We start from the raw sequence: 21,372 nt of genomic DNA on the forward strand, positions 1-21,372 counted from the left end.
ATGCCGCGGTCCGGGCCGCTGCCACCGCACCGGTGGAACAGAGGCAGAGGATGGCACAGGCGGTTTTCGCCATGTCGACTGCCCGTTCGGCCAGACGATGAGGGTCAGCCGCCATGGTGGAGATATCATGTGCCAGCAGGGCCATGTTATTCATAACAGCCTCTTGCTGCATCATACACTGACGCGCTCTGTCTGTAAGCTTGGCCGTCAGCTGGTCTTTGGGTGTGGGGCAGCGGCCGCTGTGACCGCGAAGCGTGTGACAGCGAAGCGTGTGATAGCGAGAAACAACTTCAAGATCGTCCTGAAGAAAATGGGAGCAGTTTATATGTGCGGAATGCGGACGTGATTGAGGCCCATGCTGTTGTTGGGCTGGGATTACAAATTTCTCAGTGCTACGGCTCGCGCCTAGGGAAAAGCCAATAGCGAGTTCTGCCATTGGGGCCAGGGACTGGCCCCCGCTTAGATGGCAGAAGTGGACGACGTGACATGAAGTTGATGTGTTCGACTTGGCCACTATTTATTGTCCCATAAAATGGGCCTGTGGAGCCCTTTGAGACTAACTGTGATTAGGAGCAATACTAATTAATTGATATTATGAAAGAAGACATGAAAAAGTTAACAAAAATAAAGAAAAGTAGGCTTCTGTTTTTGAGGGACCACAAATTTACAGTGAATGGTTAGGGACCATCACAAGATATCATCCCAGAACCATCTGTTACTGGGTGACCTGCAGGTTGCATTTGTACGCGTGTGCACGAAGCACAGGAAGATAAGAAGATTAATAGAAAATAAAGTAAATATAGAAAACAAGAAGGAACCTTGTACTGGTCATTGTGGTCTCAAACTTCTCTGCACCCCACTAGTTCCCAGTAAGTCATGCGGCTGATAGGGGCAAAAGAAGAAGGAAGTCTTCTTACATTTTTTTTAATTCTTCAACTAGCTTTTAGAAACGGACATGACACAGACTTTGTCAGACCAGCTCTCTCTTCTACAGTAAGATGTTTTATCTCCTTAACTTTCATTCCATTGCTTAACACAATTATATAATCAATTTTATTTCTTATTTGTATGCACTTTTTACGTTTATTTTACCTCCAGGTGTGTTGAAATATCTCCCTACAACAGCCAATTGATAGAGGACAGGACTAACTATGAATTCAAGATCAGCAGCCAGAGGATTTCTAGCTTTCCTTCTATCATTACCAGGTTGGGAACATGCAGTTTAACTGTTTCACTGATTAACATGAAAACCAAACAACTGCAATGAGGAGAGAGGGGAACCCAATCCTTTTGTAATGTGATTCTGTTTTGTTTATTGTCAAAATAGTGTGTGAACATTTTGATTGAATATATATATATTTGTATTTTACATCACATTAAAGATTGTTTGCCATTTTCTGGTTGCCAGGCAAATCTGAAATATTTACAACAGTTATAAAAAATATTCAAATATTTCCATCCTGAAAGGTGAAATTAATTTCGCGATACAATCTCAAAAAAAGGATACATCAAACCAAAGCTAAATTATTCTATTGATACACAGAATTTTTGGAAAGCTATTGCACAAATTTAATTTACAGCTATGTGTAACCTACTCAGTTGATATTGATATTTGATATAACTTTGAATACCCTTACAAAAGTACAAAACAAAGGATATTGAAGAATGCCAGTTATGACTAGAATAGGTTTGGATGTCTAAGCTGAATATTTAAAAAATTATCGTGTTTTTTTGGTTTAAAAGGATATTTATGGATTTATTGTGATTTCCATCAAATTGTGAGTAACTTTATGGACAAAACGAAGATTGTGGAAGTAGAATAGAAATCGTCCAAATACAATTCAATAATATACATGTCCTATCTTGATATTTTTGGTAAAACAATGTAAATATCTATTTTGAGTCATTTCATATCATAAAATCAATATTTTCAAATATATTTTCATTGAAATTAATAATATTAGGCTTGGCCATTGTTTGTCTTGATGATATAATTGCATTCCCATAGTTCCATAATGAGCCCATCCACGCTTGCACCAAATTTTTAATTTTTAATGTCAATGAACAAAGCATGTATCTTACTGTACATCTCTAAATTACCGATCGCTCTGCTTGGTTATCATTAGCTGTATTACTAGCTCTATCAGTAGCTGTATAATGTTGGGCTCATGATTCTCTAAACGTTCCTCTCAAAGCTCAGTGGTCAAGAATCGGTGGATTGCCGCTCCACCCAACAACCTCCATCTCTTTGTGTACTTTGTGATCATGCATTTTATCAGTTAAACCTCTGTGTCGTTTTCTTTCTCAATGACATGTGTTTTTTTTCCCAGCACTAAAGGGTGAACCCGGCTGGGCAGTTACTTACACATCTATGGATGTCTGCGCTTTGAGAAAATCAACGGTTGACATCAACTGCACCTTTCAATTCCCGAACCTCCCGAACAACGTCCCCCCCGTGAATTACACAACACTGTGGTACACTAAAGGCAAGACAGATGAGCCAGCTAATCTGAAAGATGATTTAGCCTATAGAGGTCGTATTGAATACATCTGTGAAGGGTTAAGTTGTGCCTCGTCCAGCTGTAATGGAATGTGTACCCTGAGAATCAAAGAACTGAGAAAAGAAGACTCTGAAAACTACAAGTTCAGGTTCATAACAAACATAAAATGGGGGAAATATAGTGGCGTCCCAGGAGTGACGTTATCTGTGACAGGTAAACTTGAATTACTAATGTGTGTGTGTGTGTGTGTGTGTGTGTGTGTGGAGGGGGAGGGGGGGGTTGTGTGCGTGCATGTGTGGGTGTGTTCTTGGAGGTTTGTTTTGTGTGCTATCTTAATTAATGTTATCAACTCTGTCTTTCATTCTCAGACCAGGTGAAGGTGTCCTTTCCTTCCTCTACTGATCCTACCAGGGCAAACATGACATGTCGCAGTATGTGTAGTCTAGCTGGTGGTTTTACCTACATCTGGTTCAGGAATGGACAGTATGTAGAACAGGGGATCTACTACAAAGGCAACATTAGTTCTGAAGACAACTATTCATGTGCTGTTGAAGGATACAAACAACTCCGCTCTCCTTTAGTGTGTAAGTCAACTCCACAGTACGCTGACATGCTACCAGATGTAATGGTCCTTTTAGGGTACAGAACTACATGTAGATGTACTATGGCTGCACTCAAACTGTCGAGTTTTGATTAATTACTTTAACTTCTAACAGACGCTCCAAAGACCCCCTCAGTGACCGTGAGTCCCTCTGGTGAAATAGAGGAGGGCAGCTCAGTGACTCTGAGCTGCACCAGTGATGCCAACCCAGCAGCTAACTACACCTGGTTCAAGGACCATGATGACTCAGTGGGACAATCAGGACAGAACTACACCATCACTAATATCACATCTGAACTGGGAGGAAACTATTACTGCCAAGCTCATAATGCAATTGGACGTCGTAATTCCACCTCTTTGTTAATTAATGCGACAGGTAATTGTTTTAAAACACACACACACACACACACACACACACACACACACACACACACACACACACACACACACACACACACACACACACACACACACACACACACACACACACACACACACACACACACACACACACACACACACTTTGCCACTGAAAGTATTATATTTTCATAGAGCAGGGCATATGCTCCTGAAAATAAATGTGTGCGACCTCAAAATATAATTTCCAGCATTTGTGAGTGTAAATAATATGCTACCATCACCAGTTTTTAGGGATGTTCCCAGAGTAATGTGCCATTTTGGTCTTGAATTAATTTTTTATAATTGATTTATTGTTATCGTTGAGCATGTGTAGAATATGCTAGCATCTTGCGGTGAGGTTGCAGATTGTAACCAATTGGACACTTATGTATAATGAATGTCTTCTTCGACTACGTCATCATACATTTAAATATTTCCGCGACCTAGGGCCATACAAGACACGTTACATAACAAAGGTGATTGCAAAGCCTGCAGGAAGTAACTGGTCAGATCATCAACAGCTGACTTTAATGAAGCTGAAGCAACTCAGCTGTCCTGCTCATTCCAAATTTCACATTGTTCCTTCATCATGATAATTGATACACTTGAAGCTCCAGTGATCAACTCTAGAATAACTAAGCATTAGAATAACTATTTAAAGTCATCCAGCGTCTGAATTCATATCTATTTTTTTCAGAGACATCATCATCACTGACATCAGTCATTGTCAGAATCGTTGTGGTTTCAATACTAGTATTGGCCACAATACTGCTTGTTTTTCTCTTCATGAGGTGAATATTCAATCACCTCTCTCGAGCTAGCGCTCTATCTGTCTTGCTAACTCTCTCTTGCTCTCTGTCACTCTCTGGGCCCTATTTTGACGGTCTGAAACACAAGTATGAAATGCGAAACTAATTTAAAATGGGTTGGTCTGAATACCTGTCGGTGTGTTTTGGGCATAACATGCAATGAACCAATGTGAGTTCCATCTCCCATCCCCTTTAAGAGCAATTGGCGCATTTGAACTTGACAAGGAGATATTTTGTCAGTGCGTTTACACACTCCGCTGAGACAGATGCATGACCACAGGAATTTCAAACTTCAAATGGCTCAGTTTATGGCCAAATAATATGGCCTAATTCAAACATGGAATAGCGTTTTATTCGACAACATCAGAAACACTGAGTCGTCATGTAAATTTCGGCAAAGAGAACTTAACACATATATGATATGTGACCCTGTGGCCGCAACTGTGGGTCTATTTAATGATATGCGGCAATACATTAACAAACATTGTTTGTTACCAGCATTGTATACATTATCATTATCGACTTGTGTTCATAATATGCATGTGTCCCACCGTATACATTGCCATGGACTGCATTGTGCGTTACCTGTTTAGTTTGCCTGTGTTTAAACAGATGGGTGCATACATATAGTTGAACTGCGCACCAAACATCATTCATTCTTACTCGCTGTAAAACAATGTTTTCTCACGATCAAATACTCATCACAGTCCTAAAAGCTATAGGCTTGTACACGATGTCTGTGTCAAGAAAATATGTGTTTGCTGTACGGTGTTTGCAGATGCATTGTTTTAAAAGTAAAACTTCTTACCGCTGTATCAGCTGTTCTTTCCCAAATCAATGATAACCAATGTTATCATTTACCCTAAAACGAGATTTAGTTTTGGGATATATTTTAAGACAGGGATATACTTTGCCCGTGTTTATTATTGTTATTATTATTATTTCAACGCATGGCATATTACTACAGTGTTCATTCATGCAGCCCCTCCACAATTCACTTCATCATAATATTTCAATTCGGGGCTTATCGTTTGCATGTTCATGCTGTGTGTAGCCTATGTGTTTGAATGCTTATGTTGCAGTTCCGACCTGCCATGGCATGTCAGAATAGCAACACCAACTGCGCTATCCGCTAATGCATTTAGACCAGGTATTGTCAGTGGCGCAACTGCTTTTTAGATCACTAAAGTAGCACCATGTATCATTTGCACCGGAACCCGCCTCTCCTTCTCGCAGACACGCCTCTCGGGGCGCAAGTGTAGGGGCGCGAGTTTGCTGCGGGGGAAAAATCTGCTTTACGCCGGGTGCAAAATAGCAACGATGCATGCGCTGGTTGCAAGATAGGGCCCTCTCTCTCCGTGTGCCTCTCTCTTCCTCTTTGTCGTTTTCCATTCACTTCTGTTTCTTCTTTCTCTCTGTTCTCTTACCAGAAATACAAGGGCCTCCAGAGAAGCATCGGGCCTGGGGGAGGCACCAGAGAAGGTTGGTGAGGTGGAGGAGGAGGTGAGGGACAGGAATGAAGACGTTTGACTCAACCATCTTTTTACTAATCCACCCACTAGAATAAGTCTCACCAGACCAGTCTCTGTGTGGCACCTGTGTTGACCCAAAACTAAAACTGATGTATACGACTAAACTATTATGGTACAGGTCCTGTTCTTCCCCTCCCCTATGGTCACCAGACAATATAGACCAGGGTTTTTTAAATGTGTGAGAGTGAGCCCCCCCCTTAGAGAACAAATAAACAGCTGTGACCCCCCCCCCCCCCCCCCCGTTTTTTAAAAGATCTTTTAATTATTTTACACATATTAAACATCTATATTGAACCATTATAAAAATTTCTGTGACTTATTAAACATCTTTTTATTCCTTAACACATGGTGACACATGGTCACCAAAAAATGTTTCAGGTCATTCTATGTTCCTCCCCTATGGTCACCAGATAATGGTACAGGTCATTCTATGTTCCTCCCCTATGGTCACCAGAAAGTGGTACAGGTCATTCGTTCTTCATCCCCTATGGTCACCAGATAATGGTACAGGTCATTCTATGTCCCTCCCCTATGGTCACCAGATAATGGTACAGGTCATTCTATGTTCCTCCCCTATGGTCACCAGATAATGGTACAGGTCATTCTATGTTCCTCCCCTATGGTCACCAGAAAGTGGTACAGGTCATTCGTTCTTCATCCCCTATGGTCACCAGATAATGGTACAGGTCATTCTATGTCCCTCCCCTATGGTCACCAGATAATGGTAGAGGTCATTCTATATTCCTCCCGTATGGTCACCAGATGATATGGCCGACAGAATCGGATTTCAGGGGCCAACAAGTTTTGTTTCCCTGGCAACTCTAGGCTGTGTGAAAACACACAGATGTCACCACAAGGTTTGACAAATTAACCAAAAACCAAAATGTACTCTTGTTTCCTCTCACCTGCTCAGACACTTCCTGTTCCTGTGTATGAAAATATTTGAGCTCTAACCAATAGCTCCGGCCCTTCAGCACAGAGAGAACCAATAGAGCCCCCTGGAACTGCCTTGTCCAATCGGATCAAACAGAAGGTCCTGTACTCTGTGGTCAACTGTAAAAGACGCAACGCTGTGGCTGAGTAAGCTTCTTTTGGGTGTATAGAGTATACAAGTGGTTTTCAAAGTGTGAGAGAGTGAGCTCCCCCCTCAGAGAACAAATTAAGAGCTGCTCCCCCCCCCGAAATATTATTTTCTGATTTGTTTTTGTTCTTTTACACATTTTAAACACATTTTTAAACATTTCAAACACCTCTGTTGTTGTTTTTTAAAGCTATTTTTGTTATTTTACACATTTTAAACACTCTGTGCATTTGTAAAGATATTTTTATTCTTTTACACATTCAAAACACATTTTCAAAATTGTTAACGTCTTTATTTGTGTAAATAATCGATCTGTGAACTGCCAGTTTAGCCTCCTTTTTGGCTCACCACTACTTTAGTGGGAGCAATGAGTTTGCGTCTTTGCTACGCTCAGGCACCCCCCCCACCCTGGTATAGACTATAGAGAGTTCATACTCCCAGGGGGACTGAAGCTCATGTCTTCTTTGAAGATAAATTTACATGACAGATAAAGAAAGCATCTCAGCATTGTACACCACATCCAATAATGTACTGTCTGCATAGTGGTATTGAGCCTGAAACTTTAGCTTGGAAGGTCCTCACTCAACCATAGAAGGAAGTCAACCTGAATGAGTTACCCTCCATCATTAGCAATAAAAATAAGCTCATACAGAGACCGGCAAGAGTTAGCCTACCGTCAGCTCTGATGCTAAAGAAGAGTTTTTTAGGTCTGATATGGAGAACCATATGCAGTGAGATTGTATACATGTGATGGTTTTATGCATATCTTACGTCGCTTCATTTCTTTATGTACTGAATACCTCCCACCGAAGACTTTTGATTTTTTATGTTCCACTCTCATTCATTTCTCATAACGTAACGTAAATATTGTGATATTTGCATGTTAACATTGGAGTTGCCAGATTTATAAGCCAGTATTTCAATTTCTAAAACATGGGCATTTGAGACTCACTGTGATTAAGAGCGATATCAATAAATATTTTTTCAGTGTTGGCAGACAGACTTTTCATTTTTATGACAATTGATTTGCTGTTAATTGTAGGTGCATTATACCAACTAAAGATATTCTGACATGCATTCATATTATTTAATAATTGTTTGAGGGAGATAAAGTTGAAGTGATGATTTAAAAATAATAGACACGCTTTGAGAGAAGTACCAGGGTGAGGAAGTTCTCTAAGGAAAGTAACACTTATCATTCTACTCCGGCCTGTGTTGATAGCTCAGTAGAAAACTATTTAAAAGTTGTATGCTGCTAGCTGAAAACACAATTTCATCCTCTCTTGTAAGCAAACGATTACAAATAATTGAGAATAAAGTAAAAAAAAAAAAGGAAGAATAATAAGAGAAGTAGTTAAAGATAAAATAGCCGAAGATAAAATTAGAAGGAACTGTGTGCCATTGTGGTCTTAATTCAATGAAATACTGCATACAGATTCACAAAAGAATGAGTTTGTCCGTTTTTATAGAAGAGGGCTGGATCAAATGCACTTAAATGCCATCTAACATGGCTAGATGGGTCAATAAAGAAAATAGGTTAATCTTCAGAGTAATAACATCATCAGATGAGACCGAAACCGCAATTGTGGAGGTGTATGCTTTTACAAAAAAGGAAAACATAAAGGATCTTTGTAATTTTTAAGTTATATGCAAGATTGCAGATGGTGAAGAGTGCACTCTTTTAGGTGGACCATTTATGCTTATTTTCATGCAGGGTGTCAGACTGTTGCCCTGCAGCCTGATATATACACAGAAATTGAAGTTTGAAATATTTTAAACATTCACATTTGAAAAAAATATAAACATTTTTTGGACGTCATAGTTAAAGGGGAACTATGCAACTGTTTTGGCTTAATTTACCTTAATATAACAGATTAAGAGTCATAATGATGGTTCTATAACACTTTTTGGTTTGATTAGTCGCAGTTTCGACTCCCCCAGCCAGGGCCGTGCAGAGACCCTTTGAGGGGCAGGGGCTCAAATTAAAAAAAGGGCACATGTGTGTTCATGAACTCATCAGAAGTGGTTTGGTGTTGATATCTATAAAAACAATTAAGCTATTACAAAATAAAAGCCTTGAATACGAATTAGCCTAACTATACACAATGTATACGTGTGACTTTTAATTTTTTCATGTTTTTCTATTAAACACAGGGTGGTGGGAACTCCACAATGAGTTTATGAACGAATCAGAAGTGGTTTGTTGTTGATATCTATAAAAACAAGTGAGCTATTAAAAATAAAGCCTTAAATATGGATGCAATACATGCACTGAAAACTTTTGCATTTTTTAAAAACAATTAAAAGTCTTTCTTTAGAATGAGTTTTAAAGAATTGAAAAAAATTACGTTGCACTTTTTTGACGGTCCCTAAGCACTTGACGCTATTACAGATACAACCCCGGAAAATCGACGAATGTCGAATATAAAACCAATTTCACCCCGTTCTGCCAGAGACACTGAGACAGAGTAGACATGAAACGGATTTGGCCATGTCATGTGGCCAAGTAGTTACTACAGAGTATACAGATTAAATATAACGATGTATGCTTTCCCTTTGCAATTTCAAAAGGTTTCCCAGATAGGTTAGCTGTATAGCTAGATGGTAGGCTATAGAAAATAAACCGAGTGGTAGCCACTTTCACAGGTCAGTTAAAACGATGCTTGTTGAAAAGCTTTTGCTGGCAAACATAGGCCTATACTTCAAAATGAGACTACAAAACTAGATAACTGTAACAGTTTATTTAGCATTATCAACTTTATGGTTTTGGAAACAACTGTCTGTGTCTGACTCTGTAGTGATCTTACCCTGCGTTGTACCGTCTCTTAAAACAACAAGCGCATCTTGCAGGCAGGCAAATTGTGAAAGGTCACGTTGATAGCCTATGACGTCACCCAGCGGCAGCAGCGCACTGAGCGCCGGTAAACAAGGCTACAAAGTACAAACTTTACTTCTATATCATTACCGTTGAAGTTTTCATACTCGAATAATTGATTCACATGTTAACGTTTAATTGTTCATGTGTAATTTTACAAAGCATTGACAATTTAAACGACCACTCAAAAAGGCACTTTGGTCCTTCAGAGGGAAAAGGGCAGGGGCTCGGGCACCCATAGCCCCCCCCCTCTGCACGTGCCTGCCCCCAGCACATCTTGGCGAAGAAAGTGAATATGCAATTTTCTGCCGGCGACCCGCCTCCCACTCTCACGAGAGTCTCGGGTCTCATGAAGTAACGAATTGCTCTACGGTACTCCAGACCCACAAACACGGAACTGGCATGATATAAACACAAGTAGCGAAGGGATTGTTACATCCAAGTTTGCGAGTTAACAGTTCAATAAAAAACCCAGCACAATCAAACACAGGCGATAGCAAAAAAAAAAAAAAGATTTAGTTTCATAGCCCGTTTTCCTCCTTCCCCGTTACTTCATGAGACGTACACGATTGAACACGTGCCGGGGAAAAATCTTGTCACGGCAGACGCACTTTCCAGGGCTCCTATCCAAACCCCACCTACAGAGGAGGATGCAGCTGGAGACAGATGTCAGGTTGTACATCAACAACATAGTTGGAAACTTGCCTGCATCAGAGGGTAGACTGGTTCAGATCAGGGCCACACAGGACACAGATAATATCTGCAAAAGACTAAAAAACATGGTGCAGACTGGATGGCCTAACAGAAGGGCTCGCCGACCAGAACTTCAACAGTACTGGCAGTATTGCCAGGATCTGCTGGTAGCAGACGGTCTGCTAATGAAGGGTAACAGACTTGTCATCCCTGTTACTATGCAAGAGGAAATGCTCAACAAGATTCATGAAGGTCACCAGGCCATGACAAAATGTATCGCCAGAGCACAGCAGTCTGTATGTCGGCCGGGGCTGACCAAACATATAAAACAGAAAGTGGAAAACTGATACGTGCAAAGGAAGTTCACAATGCACCAGAACCACTGCTGATGATGCCATAACCTGCTAGACCAGGGGTCGGCAACCCTGGGCACGCGTGCCACCACTGGAACATGGCAGCATAATCATTGGCACACTTGGGGAAAAAAATAATCGTAATTTTTTTATAATTATAAATTTTTATTATTAAAAAATGTCAACGCACAATGCGGAAGCAGGACGATGGCTACCGATTTTTTTTGCACTTTATTCTGTTTTGGGCATTTCCTCCCAGTGAAAATGTGTTTCAATGAGAGACTGAAAGCAGTGTTCTGAAATGGGATCAATTAACAGTTTTTAAACCGATGTTGTGAGTAATAGAGAAGAAAATATTGAAATAATTGTGGCCTGTTACATGGCCTTGACATGGTTTTGCAAAGATGTACATGTCTTAAAGATATTGATGTGGATGGTTCCAACATTCTCATGTAATGTCTCTGTTTCTTACATTTCTCACAGTGCAAATATGTTTTTGAATGAGATTCTGAAACTACTGTTTTAAGATGGGACACATGTAGTTATAATATGTAAGCCCATGCTGCAAATATAACAAAAAAAAAAAACTTTTAAATGTTCATGCATGATTGTGGACTATATGGAAATAATTCATTTCCAGGTCTCCTGGAAATGTTTTTATAATTCAGTTTACTATTTAATATATTGTTGCTTAAGGCGCACTCATTAACGAGAAAATGTCAAACTGGAACTGCATGTTGAAAAGGTTGCTGACCCCTGTGCTAGACCATGATAGCGCGTTGCAGCAGATCCTTTTTCAGTGGAAAAGCGCAATGTACCTTGTGGTTATTGACTACTTCTCAAGCTACATTTAAATAGCTAACCTCACCTCAACTACCACAGCCCATGTAAAGGAGAAGTTGAAGTCCATATTCGCACGCCATGGAGTCCAAGACACTGTCGTCTCTGACAACAGCCCCCAATTCTCTGCAACTGAGTTTGCGGACTTCGCCGGGGAATACGACTTCAGCCACGTGACCAGCAGCCCCCGTTATCTGCAGAGCAACAGAGAAGCCAAAAGAGCTGTGCCGACGGTGAAATCTCTCCCGGGTAAGAGAGAGGATCCACACAAGGCATTCTTGTCTTACAGGGCTATTCCGTTTTCACATGGTTCATCCCAAGCACAGCTATTGATGGGTTGGCATATCAGAACACCTTTGCCTGTAAGCCAAGAGAAATTACAGCCAAAGTTGCCTAACCTCCAGGCTTTCAAAAGGAAGGATCAAGACATGAAGGGGAAACGATCTTCCTAATTCAATAAAAGACACTGACAAAAGAAAGACAAGAGCTCAGACCAGGACAAAGGGTCTGGGTGAAAAAACCCCACTCCAAGTCTGGAACTGTCAGAGGCCCACCTCCAACACCAAGATCATACAACACTGACCTACCCTCGTGGAGTCTACGAAGAAATTGGAGTCTACGAAGAAAAAAGACTCCACATCAGGGTCATTCCAGAGGCTCTTACCGTGACCAGATCAGGGGGGGTTGTATATAGTTTAAATATGTCCATATTGTCCATGATTTTTTTAGTTAATATAATTTGTGTTTGAAATTGTAAATAATTATACTTGAAGAAAATACTTTTGTGTTGAGAATTGCCTTTGGCTCGACTCCCAACTCACTTTCAGACCTCATATTGATTCCATAATTTAAAAAATAAACTGCAGCTTAAGAATGTTATATCGCTCAATTAATTGTTTTACAAAACCGTTTGGATAACAAATTATTACTCAAATTCTATTGCCTATAATTGATTATGCGGATGTTCTTTATCAGAACACAGCCAAAACCAATTTCAAACCTCCGATTGTGATTTAGAATATTTTCTGCAGATTTGTTTTGAGGTGTCCATTCAGAACTCATCACTGTCATATGTATCAGTCTTTGAACCAGTTTCACTGGTTCAAAGACTTTGTTCATTTTATTCCATATTGTTCATCCCGAGAAATACGGACCATCAGGTCGGCTGCGCGAAAGGGCCGTGACGTATTTTTGTACGCGACGCAAACAACACCTACGCAACCCACACATGGACAGAACCCACATAACAACAATGGAGGACATCGATGCGATGGTATTCGTGTTCGTATTATTAGCTGGCATGTTGAAGAAGTTGAAGAAGTGTAATATATTGGCTGCGCCGCTGCTATGGCTGTTACCAGCATGGTTGCCATGTTGCTCTCGTGACTTCGTCACACTCTCTGGCCAATCAGTGGCCGGCCGTCTGCCGACGTCACCTTTTAGCATTGGCTCAGCTCGCTTGGAACCTAGAGCGAGGCGGTACTAAAAAAAGCAACCACTTCAGGTACCAGATACTATGTTTTTGCGGTGGAAACGCCAAAAATGCGAGCTGAGTCGAGTCGAGTCGAGCGGATACCATGCAGTGGAAAAGCGGCAGCCATTTCCTCTTATCACCAGTTTTACTGGTCTCTTCTTAATCATTTGCATACAAGCTGCAACTGTTTTCCTCATGCTTTGTTTTTGTGTGTTTATTTGTTTCTTTCCTTTTCTGTGACCATGTGTACATGAATGACCCTAACTGTAACTGTTTATTGTCTAATAACTAGTGGTTGGTATGGGGAGGATATGGGTGGTTATGGTGTGACTGAAAGCTTTTTTCTGTCTGTATGTTTGTAAAGTATGGTTTATCTCAAGGGGTTTCCTCTGAATACAATTTAAGAATGGACTTGATATGAAGTGCCCAAGACTACACCGGCTACACAAGTGTCTCCGTTTATTAAACCTGCACAGAATATAAATATCCTGCTACAGTCAGCCTTCCACAGAATTGAGCCTTTATTCAATTATTATTAGTTAAATTGTGATTGGGAAGGGGCCGCATGTCAATAGGCTCATTTTAATAACTATCATCAAGGTACCTTCGGGTGCTCTAGTCGCACAAGCACCAATGCCTACTGAGATCTTCGGCATGCCATCAAGACAGATTCTTGTGAAGACCGCAAATGGACTTTCGGAGCATCTTTTTGCCAGCTACGCCCACTGCCATGATGAGGAGAGAGAGCAAGAGAGCGATGGTGCATCTTCAGCGGCAGTAGATGGGACATTGTCGAGTGCGCAAGGGGAAGCTCCGTGCCCTAATGAAGAAGAGGTCTCGACTCGAGTGAAAGTGACCTAGCTTTAGATCTGTAGCAGGCCATTTCAATGACCACTCAGCCATCGTCAGAAGAAATGAAAGACGGTGACTTCATGAACATTCTAACCAAAGAGTATTCCTTCTTCGGGGCCACCAACAGGAGACCATCCCACCTGCAACAGTTGTTTGACGCTCCTAGTACTATTCAGGCTACACCAATGGAGGTGGAGAGAGCGTTTCCTATCTGCGGCCAATTCGTCACGATAATCCAAAACTGCCGGAGCACAGAGTCAATCAATGCTCTCTGCTTCTTGAAAGCACACTTCTGAGAAAAAAATACAGAAGGGCAGGGTGAGAATTGAATTGTAAACTAAAATAAATAGGTAGCCTAAGTTGTCACGAGTTCAATGCAATGCTGATATTGTGGCAGAGTTAGGCTTTTTGTTTTATTAAAGTAATAAATGTAATTTCAATTCAGGCTATTGTTTTACATTGGCCTATGGCCCTGTCTTTTTTGTGGTGCAAAGTTGTACAAAGAAATATTTGGTTAACTTTGAGTGATTATTCCTGTTGATGTTTAGGTTTTTTTTTTTTTATTAAAGATCCCATGGCATTTAAATGTCACTTTATGAGGTTTTCTAACATTAATGAGTTCCCCTAGCCTACCTATGCTCCCCCAGTAGCTAGAAATGTCGTTGGGTGTAAAACGAGCACTAGGCATTCTGCTCCGCCTTTGAAAAAACGAAGCTCTGACGCGCCGTATTGGAATTTCCCCGTATGTCGTCATAAGGGGAGATGCCACCTCCCCTTTCTCTGCCTTGCCAGCCCAGAGAATTTGGTCTGCCAATGAGATACGACCTTGCAAGCGCCACATCTGTGTGTATGAGTGTGTGTGTATGATTACAAACACTGTAACGCAAGTGTTGTACGCTCCTTTGCTATTCGGATAAACATTCTGCTCTTGGTGTTATGGCGCATAACACGTCTGTTCTTTGACGTCTCTAGTATTTCCACAACAAGACTTTATTTGGGGTTATCTCAGCCATGGTTGAGAAAGAATTGGGGGATAGGAACTTTGGCAGCGAGCGGTTTAGTCTACTTCAGATTGATGTGGAAGTGGAAGAACCAGAGACGTTTGTGATTCATAATGTCATCTGGAGGCACACAGAGGTTTTGGCCTTGATAATATGTATTACATGATATTATTTAGATATAGAGCTCCTGGACTGTAAGGCAAGTGTTGTACACTTCTTTGTTATTTGGATAACCGTTCTGCTGTTGGTGTTTTGGCGCATAACATGTCGAACTCTCGTCTCTGGTATTTCCACATCGAGGCTCGTAGGGGCGGTTATCTCAGCCATGGTTGAGAAGGAATTGGGGGAAAGGAACTTTGGCTTTGTCTCCCTGAAGTACATGAACCACGACATGGAGGAGAAAGGGATTGTTGCCCTCAAATGTCTCCCGCTTGAGCCCCGCTTCCCGCTGCCCGCTGCCGAGGGACCACCGCCTCGGCGCTGCCAGCTGCAGGAGGCGGCGGTGCCTAAGCTCTGCCCGCTGCCGAGGCGGCTGTCCCTCAGCAGTGAGGCTCCGGTGGGAGACAACCGCGGTCAACAATCCCCTTCTCCTCCATGTCGTTGTTCAGTCTACTTCAGATTGATGTGGACGTGGAAGAACCAGAGACGTCGGAGTACCCGACGCAGTCATTTGTGGTTTATGATATCTTCTGGAGGCACACAGCTTTATATGATATAGATTAGATATTTATGCATTATATGATATCATTTATATATAGAGCTCCTGGACTGTAACGCAAGTGTTGTACACTTCTTTGTTATTTGGATAACCGTTCTGCTGTTAGTGTTATGGCGTATAACACGTCGGACTCTCGTCTCTGGTATTTCCACAACGAGACTCGTAATGGGGGTTATCTCAGCCATGGTTGAGAAGGAATTGGGGGAAAGGAACTTTGGCTTTGATTCCCTGAAGTACATGAACCACGACCTGGAGGAGGAAGGGATTGTTGCCTGCGAATGTCTCCCAAGAATTTCTCCCGCTTCCCGCTGCCGAGGGACCACCGAGGGACCATCTGCGCTGCCCGCTGCTGGAAGCGGTGGTGCTTTAAGTACTGCCCGCTGCCAAGGCGGTGGTCCCTCGGCATCGCGGGCAATAATCCCTTGCTCCTCCATGTCGTGGTTCAGTCTACTTCAGATTGATGTGGACGTGGAAGAACCAGAGACGCAGTCGTTTGTGATTCATAATATCGTCTTTTGGCCGTGATAATACAATTATAAGATATAGATATCTATGTTTAATATGATATTATTTAGATATAGAGCTCCAGGACTCCCGCCGGCGCACCCGGAGTGTTCTAGAATATTTACAGAACACGGCTAAGGGCTGTGTGCGCCTCGCCATTGCGATACATCCACTGTAAACAGCCCATGGTACCGTGGCCGCAACCTGCTCAGGGCCACACCCCCACCCTCCTCCTTGACCCGCCTCCCACCTCCTCATTTGCATTAAAGCTACAGACACGAAACGGTGCGTTTGGGGAAAGCTCAATGTGCGAATGGCTCGTAGTGGCTGTAATTCTGCACCACGGTTGAATTTCGGGAACTTCTCAAATGGTGTGTTAGGGGCCCACTAATAACTACATTAAAGCATCCATAAAGTAGCATGCCATGCAACCTTTAATGTGATTAATGCAATTTCAATTTAGGCTATCGTTTCACATAGGCCTATGGCCCTGCCTTTTTGCAATACACAGTTCTACATTTCTGTGGATAATGTTCTTTAGTTTAGTTGAACTTGTATGCGTTTAAAAGAGATATATGCCTGCCCTGCCCAAGAAAGAAATATTAGGTTAACTTTGAGTGATTATTCCCGTTTGCAGCTGCTCACAAATCTCAACAGCCAAATAATGGATTTAGTATGAATGTTTAGGAATCATTTAATGGTTTACTTTAACAGATTTCGTCATTGGTTTTAAAAGGGTTGCATAGATTTTTAGAAGACAAGTGACAGACAATCCACCTGATCCATTGATCATTGCAAACTGTGTTGATGGACATGAACTATGTTATTTTGCCCTAATAATGATACAAATAATATAAAATATGTCAGTTTGAGCGAATATTTGAATGATACATTAGGCTTACTTGGGCAAAAAAATATACATATTTATTTCCCGGGAAATGGGTCATGTTTACCCGGGGTCTGATTCATCTAATTTTTGGGAAAAATATTAAACCCTATCTGGTACCCCAACGAGCACATGAAGGGAGACAACCCAGTCAAACTCCAAGAGGACAGGTTGGCATTGGTAACGCAATGAAGCGCAGACTCCATCTCCTGATTAGCCCTATCTGAATGTCCATTGGTTTGCGGCGACCAGAAGAGAGGTTAACAGTGGCTCCCAGTGCCGCACAGAATGCTTAACATACCTGGGATATAAAATGAGGACCGGGGTCAGAGACGATGTCTGTAGGGATGTCGCATTGGTCCGCTTAGTGTAAAGTCTAATGCCTCTTTTGAGGCATCTAGTGACACAAGTGTTGAAGGCGGTCTTCCATTCTTACGGATGTGGACCAGTTGGTAGGCGTTACATTGATCCAATTTGAAGAACACAGTGACTGCAGGAGACTGCTCGGCAGGGGGGAGCCGACACCAGGAAAGAGGTCTATGGCACAGTCATAGGGGCAGTCTAACTTATTTAGTACCAAACTTAAGTCTTGATAAACCTCCGGCAGGGAGGACTAGTCAGGGGGGTCCAGCATGGACCTAGACTCGGAAGCGGCTGGAGTTTGGGCAGACAGCAGACAAAGAGAATGACAGTAAGTGCTCCATGCAGTAATACCCGCAACTCTCCAATTGATCTGGGGGTTAGGCAAATGAGGCCTGCCCTCGGGGTCTGACCGGGCCAAGTTTCGGGCAGGAAGGGCCCCCCCTTCCTGCCCTCGGGGTCCGACCGGGCCAAGTTTCGGAGCCGAGGTCCAAGTTAGGCCCTAGAATAAGGCATTAAAATTTCAGGGCGGTTGGACCTTCCTATCTCAAAAACTGTTTTTCCACCACATTCTGAACCATTAGGTCTTGCAGGCTACACTTCTGAGGGGCTTTGTCCAAATGACACTCCATTTGGGAAAACTTTTTTTCTCTAAGGGCTAGAACTCCAAATCTCGGATATGTCGTACACGGGGCCCCGGGAAATGTGTGTAAACATTTTAGCATCCCTAGCTATCTCGAAAAGGTCGGCAAAGGGGCGTGACCTCCAACAGTACAGTAAATGTACGTAAGACAGAGGTTAGTTTCTAGTCCCCATTTTTTGTGGGATGGAGGTGTACATTTGTGGCTAAAGGTGTGTAGACACAGCTGGCCTGTGGCCACGTTTTTGAAGTCGGGGGTCAAAAGGTCAAAAGGAACCGGCACCACGCCGCTTATGAGATAACAAAAAGTTAATGTGTGTTTCTCTCATAACCTTTTGTCATTATTAAAGAGAGGCCTGATTCTCAGATATGCATGTTGGATGGCTATGGGTGTAGGTCTGGGAAGAACTTCAGGCCAAAATCTTGCAAGCGAGCCGCTGGGTGCAGGTGCAACGAGATGGAGCACTTGCTGAGCCTGGACTTTCATAATCTTCGCTCTGTGAATGTAAAGGATGTTTGGTCGGATGTTACGACGAAGAATCATAATGTGAATGGGAATATTCTATAAATCTCTTGATATCATCTTTCGTCTCAACACTTCTGCTGCAGCCACTTAAAGTCTCACTCCGAGAACCTTCAAATATGAATCAATCCATTAGAAGTATGAAAATATCTTCCCGGTGGTGCAACAGAGCAAACAAGGTGTCCTTTGACATCTACGTTTCGAGACGATTGCAACAGTGCCACACATGATCATATTTGAATATGTTTCGGGGTAGTAATTAGCTGTCGATTTTGGAGGCCTTTATCAATAATGACCAGCTATAGATTTGCTTCCCGATGGAGATTTTTGACAAATTACATGTTAATTAGCATCTACACGTTAAGCTGAGTCCAATGAGATCAAGCTCGGCCTCTTGCTACACCGAGATCATGTCCTAGACCTAGGTGTACCATGTAAAATACATGTTACCATTAGCTAGAGTGTCGTTCTTGGTGTCATTGGACTCAGCTCAACGTGTAGATGCTAAATAACATGTCATTTGTGACTAATCTTTATCGGGAAGCAAATCAATAGCTGCTCAGTATTGATTAAGGCCTCCAATTTCGACAGCTAATTACTACCATTAAACATGTTCGAATATGCTCATGTGTGGCACCGTTGCAATCGCCTGGAAGCGTAGATGTTGAAGGACACCTTGTTCGTCCTCTTACGCCACCGTGAAGATATTTACATGCTTCTGATTGACTAATGAATTGATTCAGCTATTCCCCCAGAAGTCTGGGGTCAAAAGGTCAAAAGGAGACGGCACTGTCACGTTAAAATTGTACCGGGGGCGAAAATTGTACCGGCCTACGTCATCGTTTGTTTACATCCTGACAACCTGCCCGGCAACAGACGACGAGATGCAGAAAACATGTTTCCAAACGACGAAATAACATAATACAGATAGCGGATCGCTATCTGTATTATGATAGATAGCGATAACACTTGTTTTTACTTTATATTTGTATTGTATTTAATTGTTTAATCGAAACAATAAAAAAAATTGCCCGCGAAACGGGCGATCGCGTCAAATGACAAATGTTTTGCCCGCGAAACGGGCGATCGCGTCAAATGACGTAGGAGGGTTCTTGAAACATAATACAGATAACGGATCGCTAGAAAACACTTGTTTTTACTTTATATTTGCATTGTATTGAATTGTTTAATCGAATTTAGCTAGTAAACTGAGTGTTTTAAGCAGGTTTCATAGTCTAGAATGTTCAAGAACCTTCCTACGTGATTTGACGCGTCATTTGACGCGATCGCCCGTTTCGCGGTCAATTTTCTTTATTGTTTCGATTAAACAATTAAATAATATACAAATATAAAGTAAAAACAAGTGTTATCGCTATATATCATAATTCAGATGGCGATCCGCTATCTGTATTATGTTATTTCGTCGTTTGGAAACATGTTTTCTGCATCGCGTCGTCTGTTGCAGGGCAGGTTGTCAGGTTGTCAGGATGTAAACAAACGATGACGTAGGCCGGTACAATTTTCGCCCCCGGTACAATTTTAACGTGACAGCACCACGCCGGGGTGGATCCAGATCTCGGGCAACAGCGCAGGGTTGCCAGGTCCTGCAAAAAACGTGCCCCCCACATACCGTTCAAAATCCACCCAAAATGTCCTAGAAGCATCCCAAATAAAAAATGATATTATTGGCCATTTTGGCCAACGTTTTGAAAGTAATACTATTTGAGGGAATATTTTTTTGTTGTTGTTTTAGCAGCGAAATGCACCGTGTGCGTGTGTGTGTGTGTGTGTGTCTGTGTCTGTGTGTCTGTGCGTGCGTGTGTGTGCTTGTATGTGCTTGTGTGTGTGTGTGTCTGTGCGTGTGCGTGCGTGTGTGTGTGTGTATAACACGCTATTTTATGTTGAAATGCGACGTAATCCAGTGTTCACGAAACGTACACTGTCAACGTAGGTATGCTTTTGGCGACTGGGCAGATATACGTGTTTCTAACAAGATGATATCATTAAAAGTTACATAAAGTAACAGTTTAATAACACAAACGCAGGAAGCACGTGAGCTGCTAGTTTAGCGAAAGCAACCTGACGTCGTTGAAACATGCGAGCGAGCCGATCAAATCCTAATTACTATAAAACTAAAGATCAGACACAATCACTGACTGAAGATTATGCAAGTAAAAAGTATATTTCTCGCTAGAAATGTTATTAGAAACACGTTTAACGGTGAATCGGTCCTAAAATATTGCATTTCCCATTCAGATAATAAAGATTAATAAAGATCATACACATTCACTGACTGAAGATTATGTAAGGAAAATGTACATTTCTCGCTAGAAATGTCATTAGAAACGCGTTTAATGGTGTATCTGTCCTAAAATATTGCATTTCCCATTCAGATAATAAAGATTAATATGAGCTACGCCGTGTTCCGGAGCCGCGGGGGATTCTGGGAATTGGGGTTCTCAGTTGACAAATGGGGCTTTTGTTAACTTGTTTTGTTGTTAGGATTAAGTGGGGTTAATGGGTTCGGGATGTTATGTGGTTGCGTGTTGTTCTATTAACATTGTTCGTGTGTTCATTATTGTCGATACGTCATCCCTCTCCACCACTCTATACTGTAAAAACACATGTTCAAGTTGAATGATAATGCATGAATTTATTCTTTATTCTGCCATAGTAACACGGTAAATAAATGGCAAAAATAGGCTGAGAACGAATTCGTATTTACGATAT

At 41.8% G+C, this 21,372-nt stretch overlaps 1 protein-coding gene across 1 annotated transcript; it reads left to right on the top strand.

Moving 5' to 3' along the window:
- The first annotated feature begins 1,001 nt into the window (after positions 1-1,001).
- On the top strand, positions 1,002-6,926 carry LOC132453738 (sialoadhesin-like). Its single transcript, XM_060046683.1, has 6 exons — positions 1,002-1,206; positions 2,331-2,714; positions 2,870-3,085; positions 3,218-3,637; positions 5,741-5,792; positions 6,803-6,926. The coding sequence occupies exons 1-6, from the start codon at positions 1,152-1,154 to the stop codon at positions 6,924-6,926; spliced, it is 1,251 nt and encodes a 416-aa protein (XP_059902666.1). The 5' UTR covers positions 1,002-1,151.
- Positions 6,927-21,372: the final 14,446 nt, after the last annotated feature.

Source organism: Gadus macrocephalus, chromosome 3, assembly GCF_031168955.1.
Source record: "Gadus macrocephalus chromosome 3, ASM3116895v1".
Taxonomy (NCBI): Eukaryota; Metazoa; Chordata; class Actinopteri; order Gadiformes; family Gadidae; genus Gadus; species Gadus macrocephalus.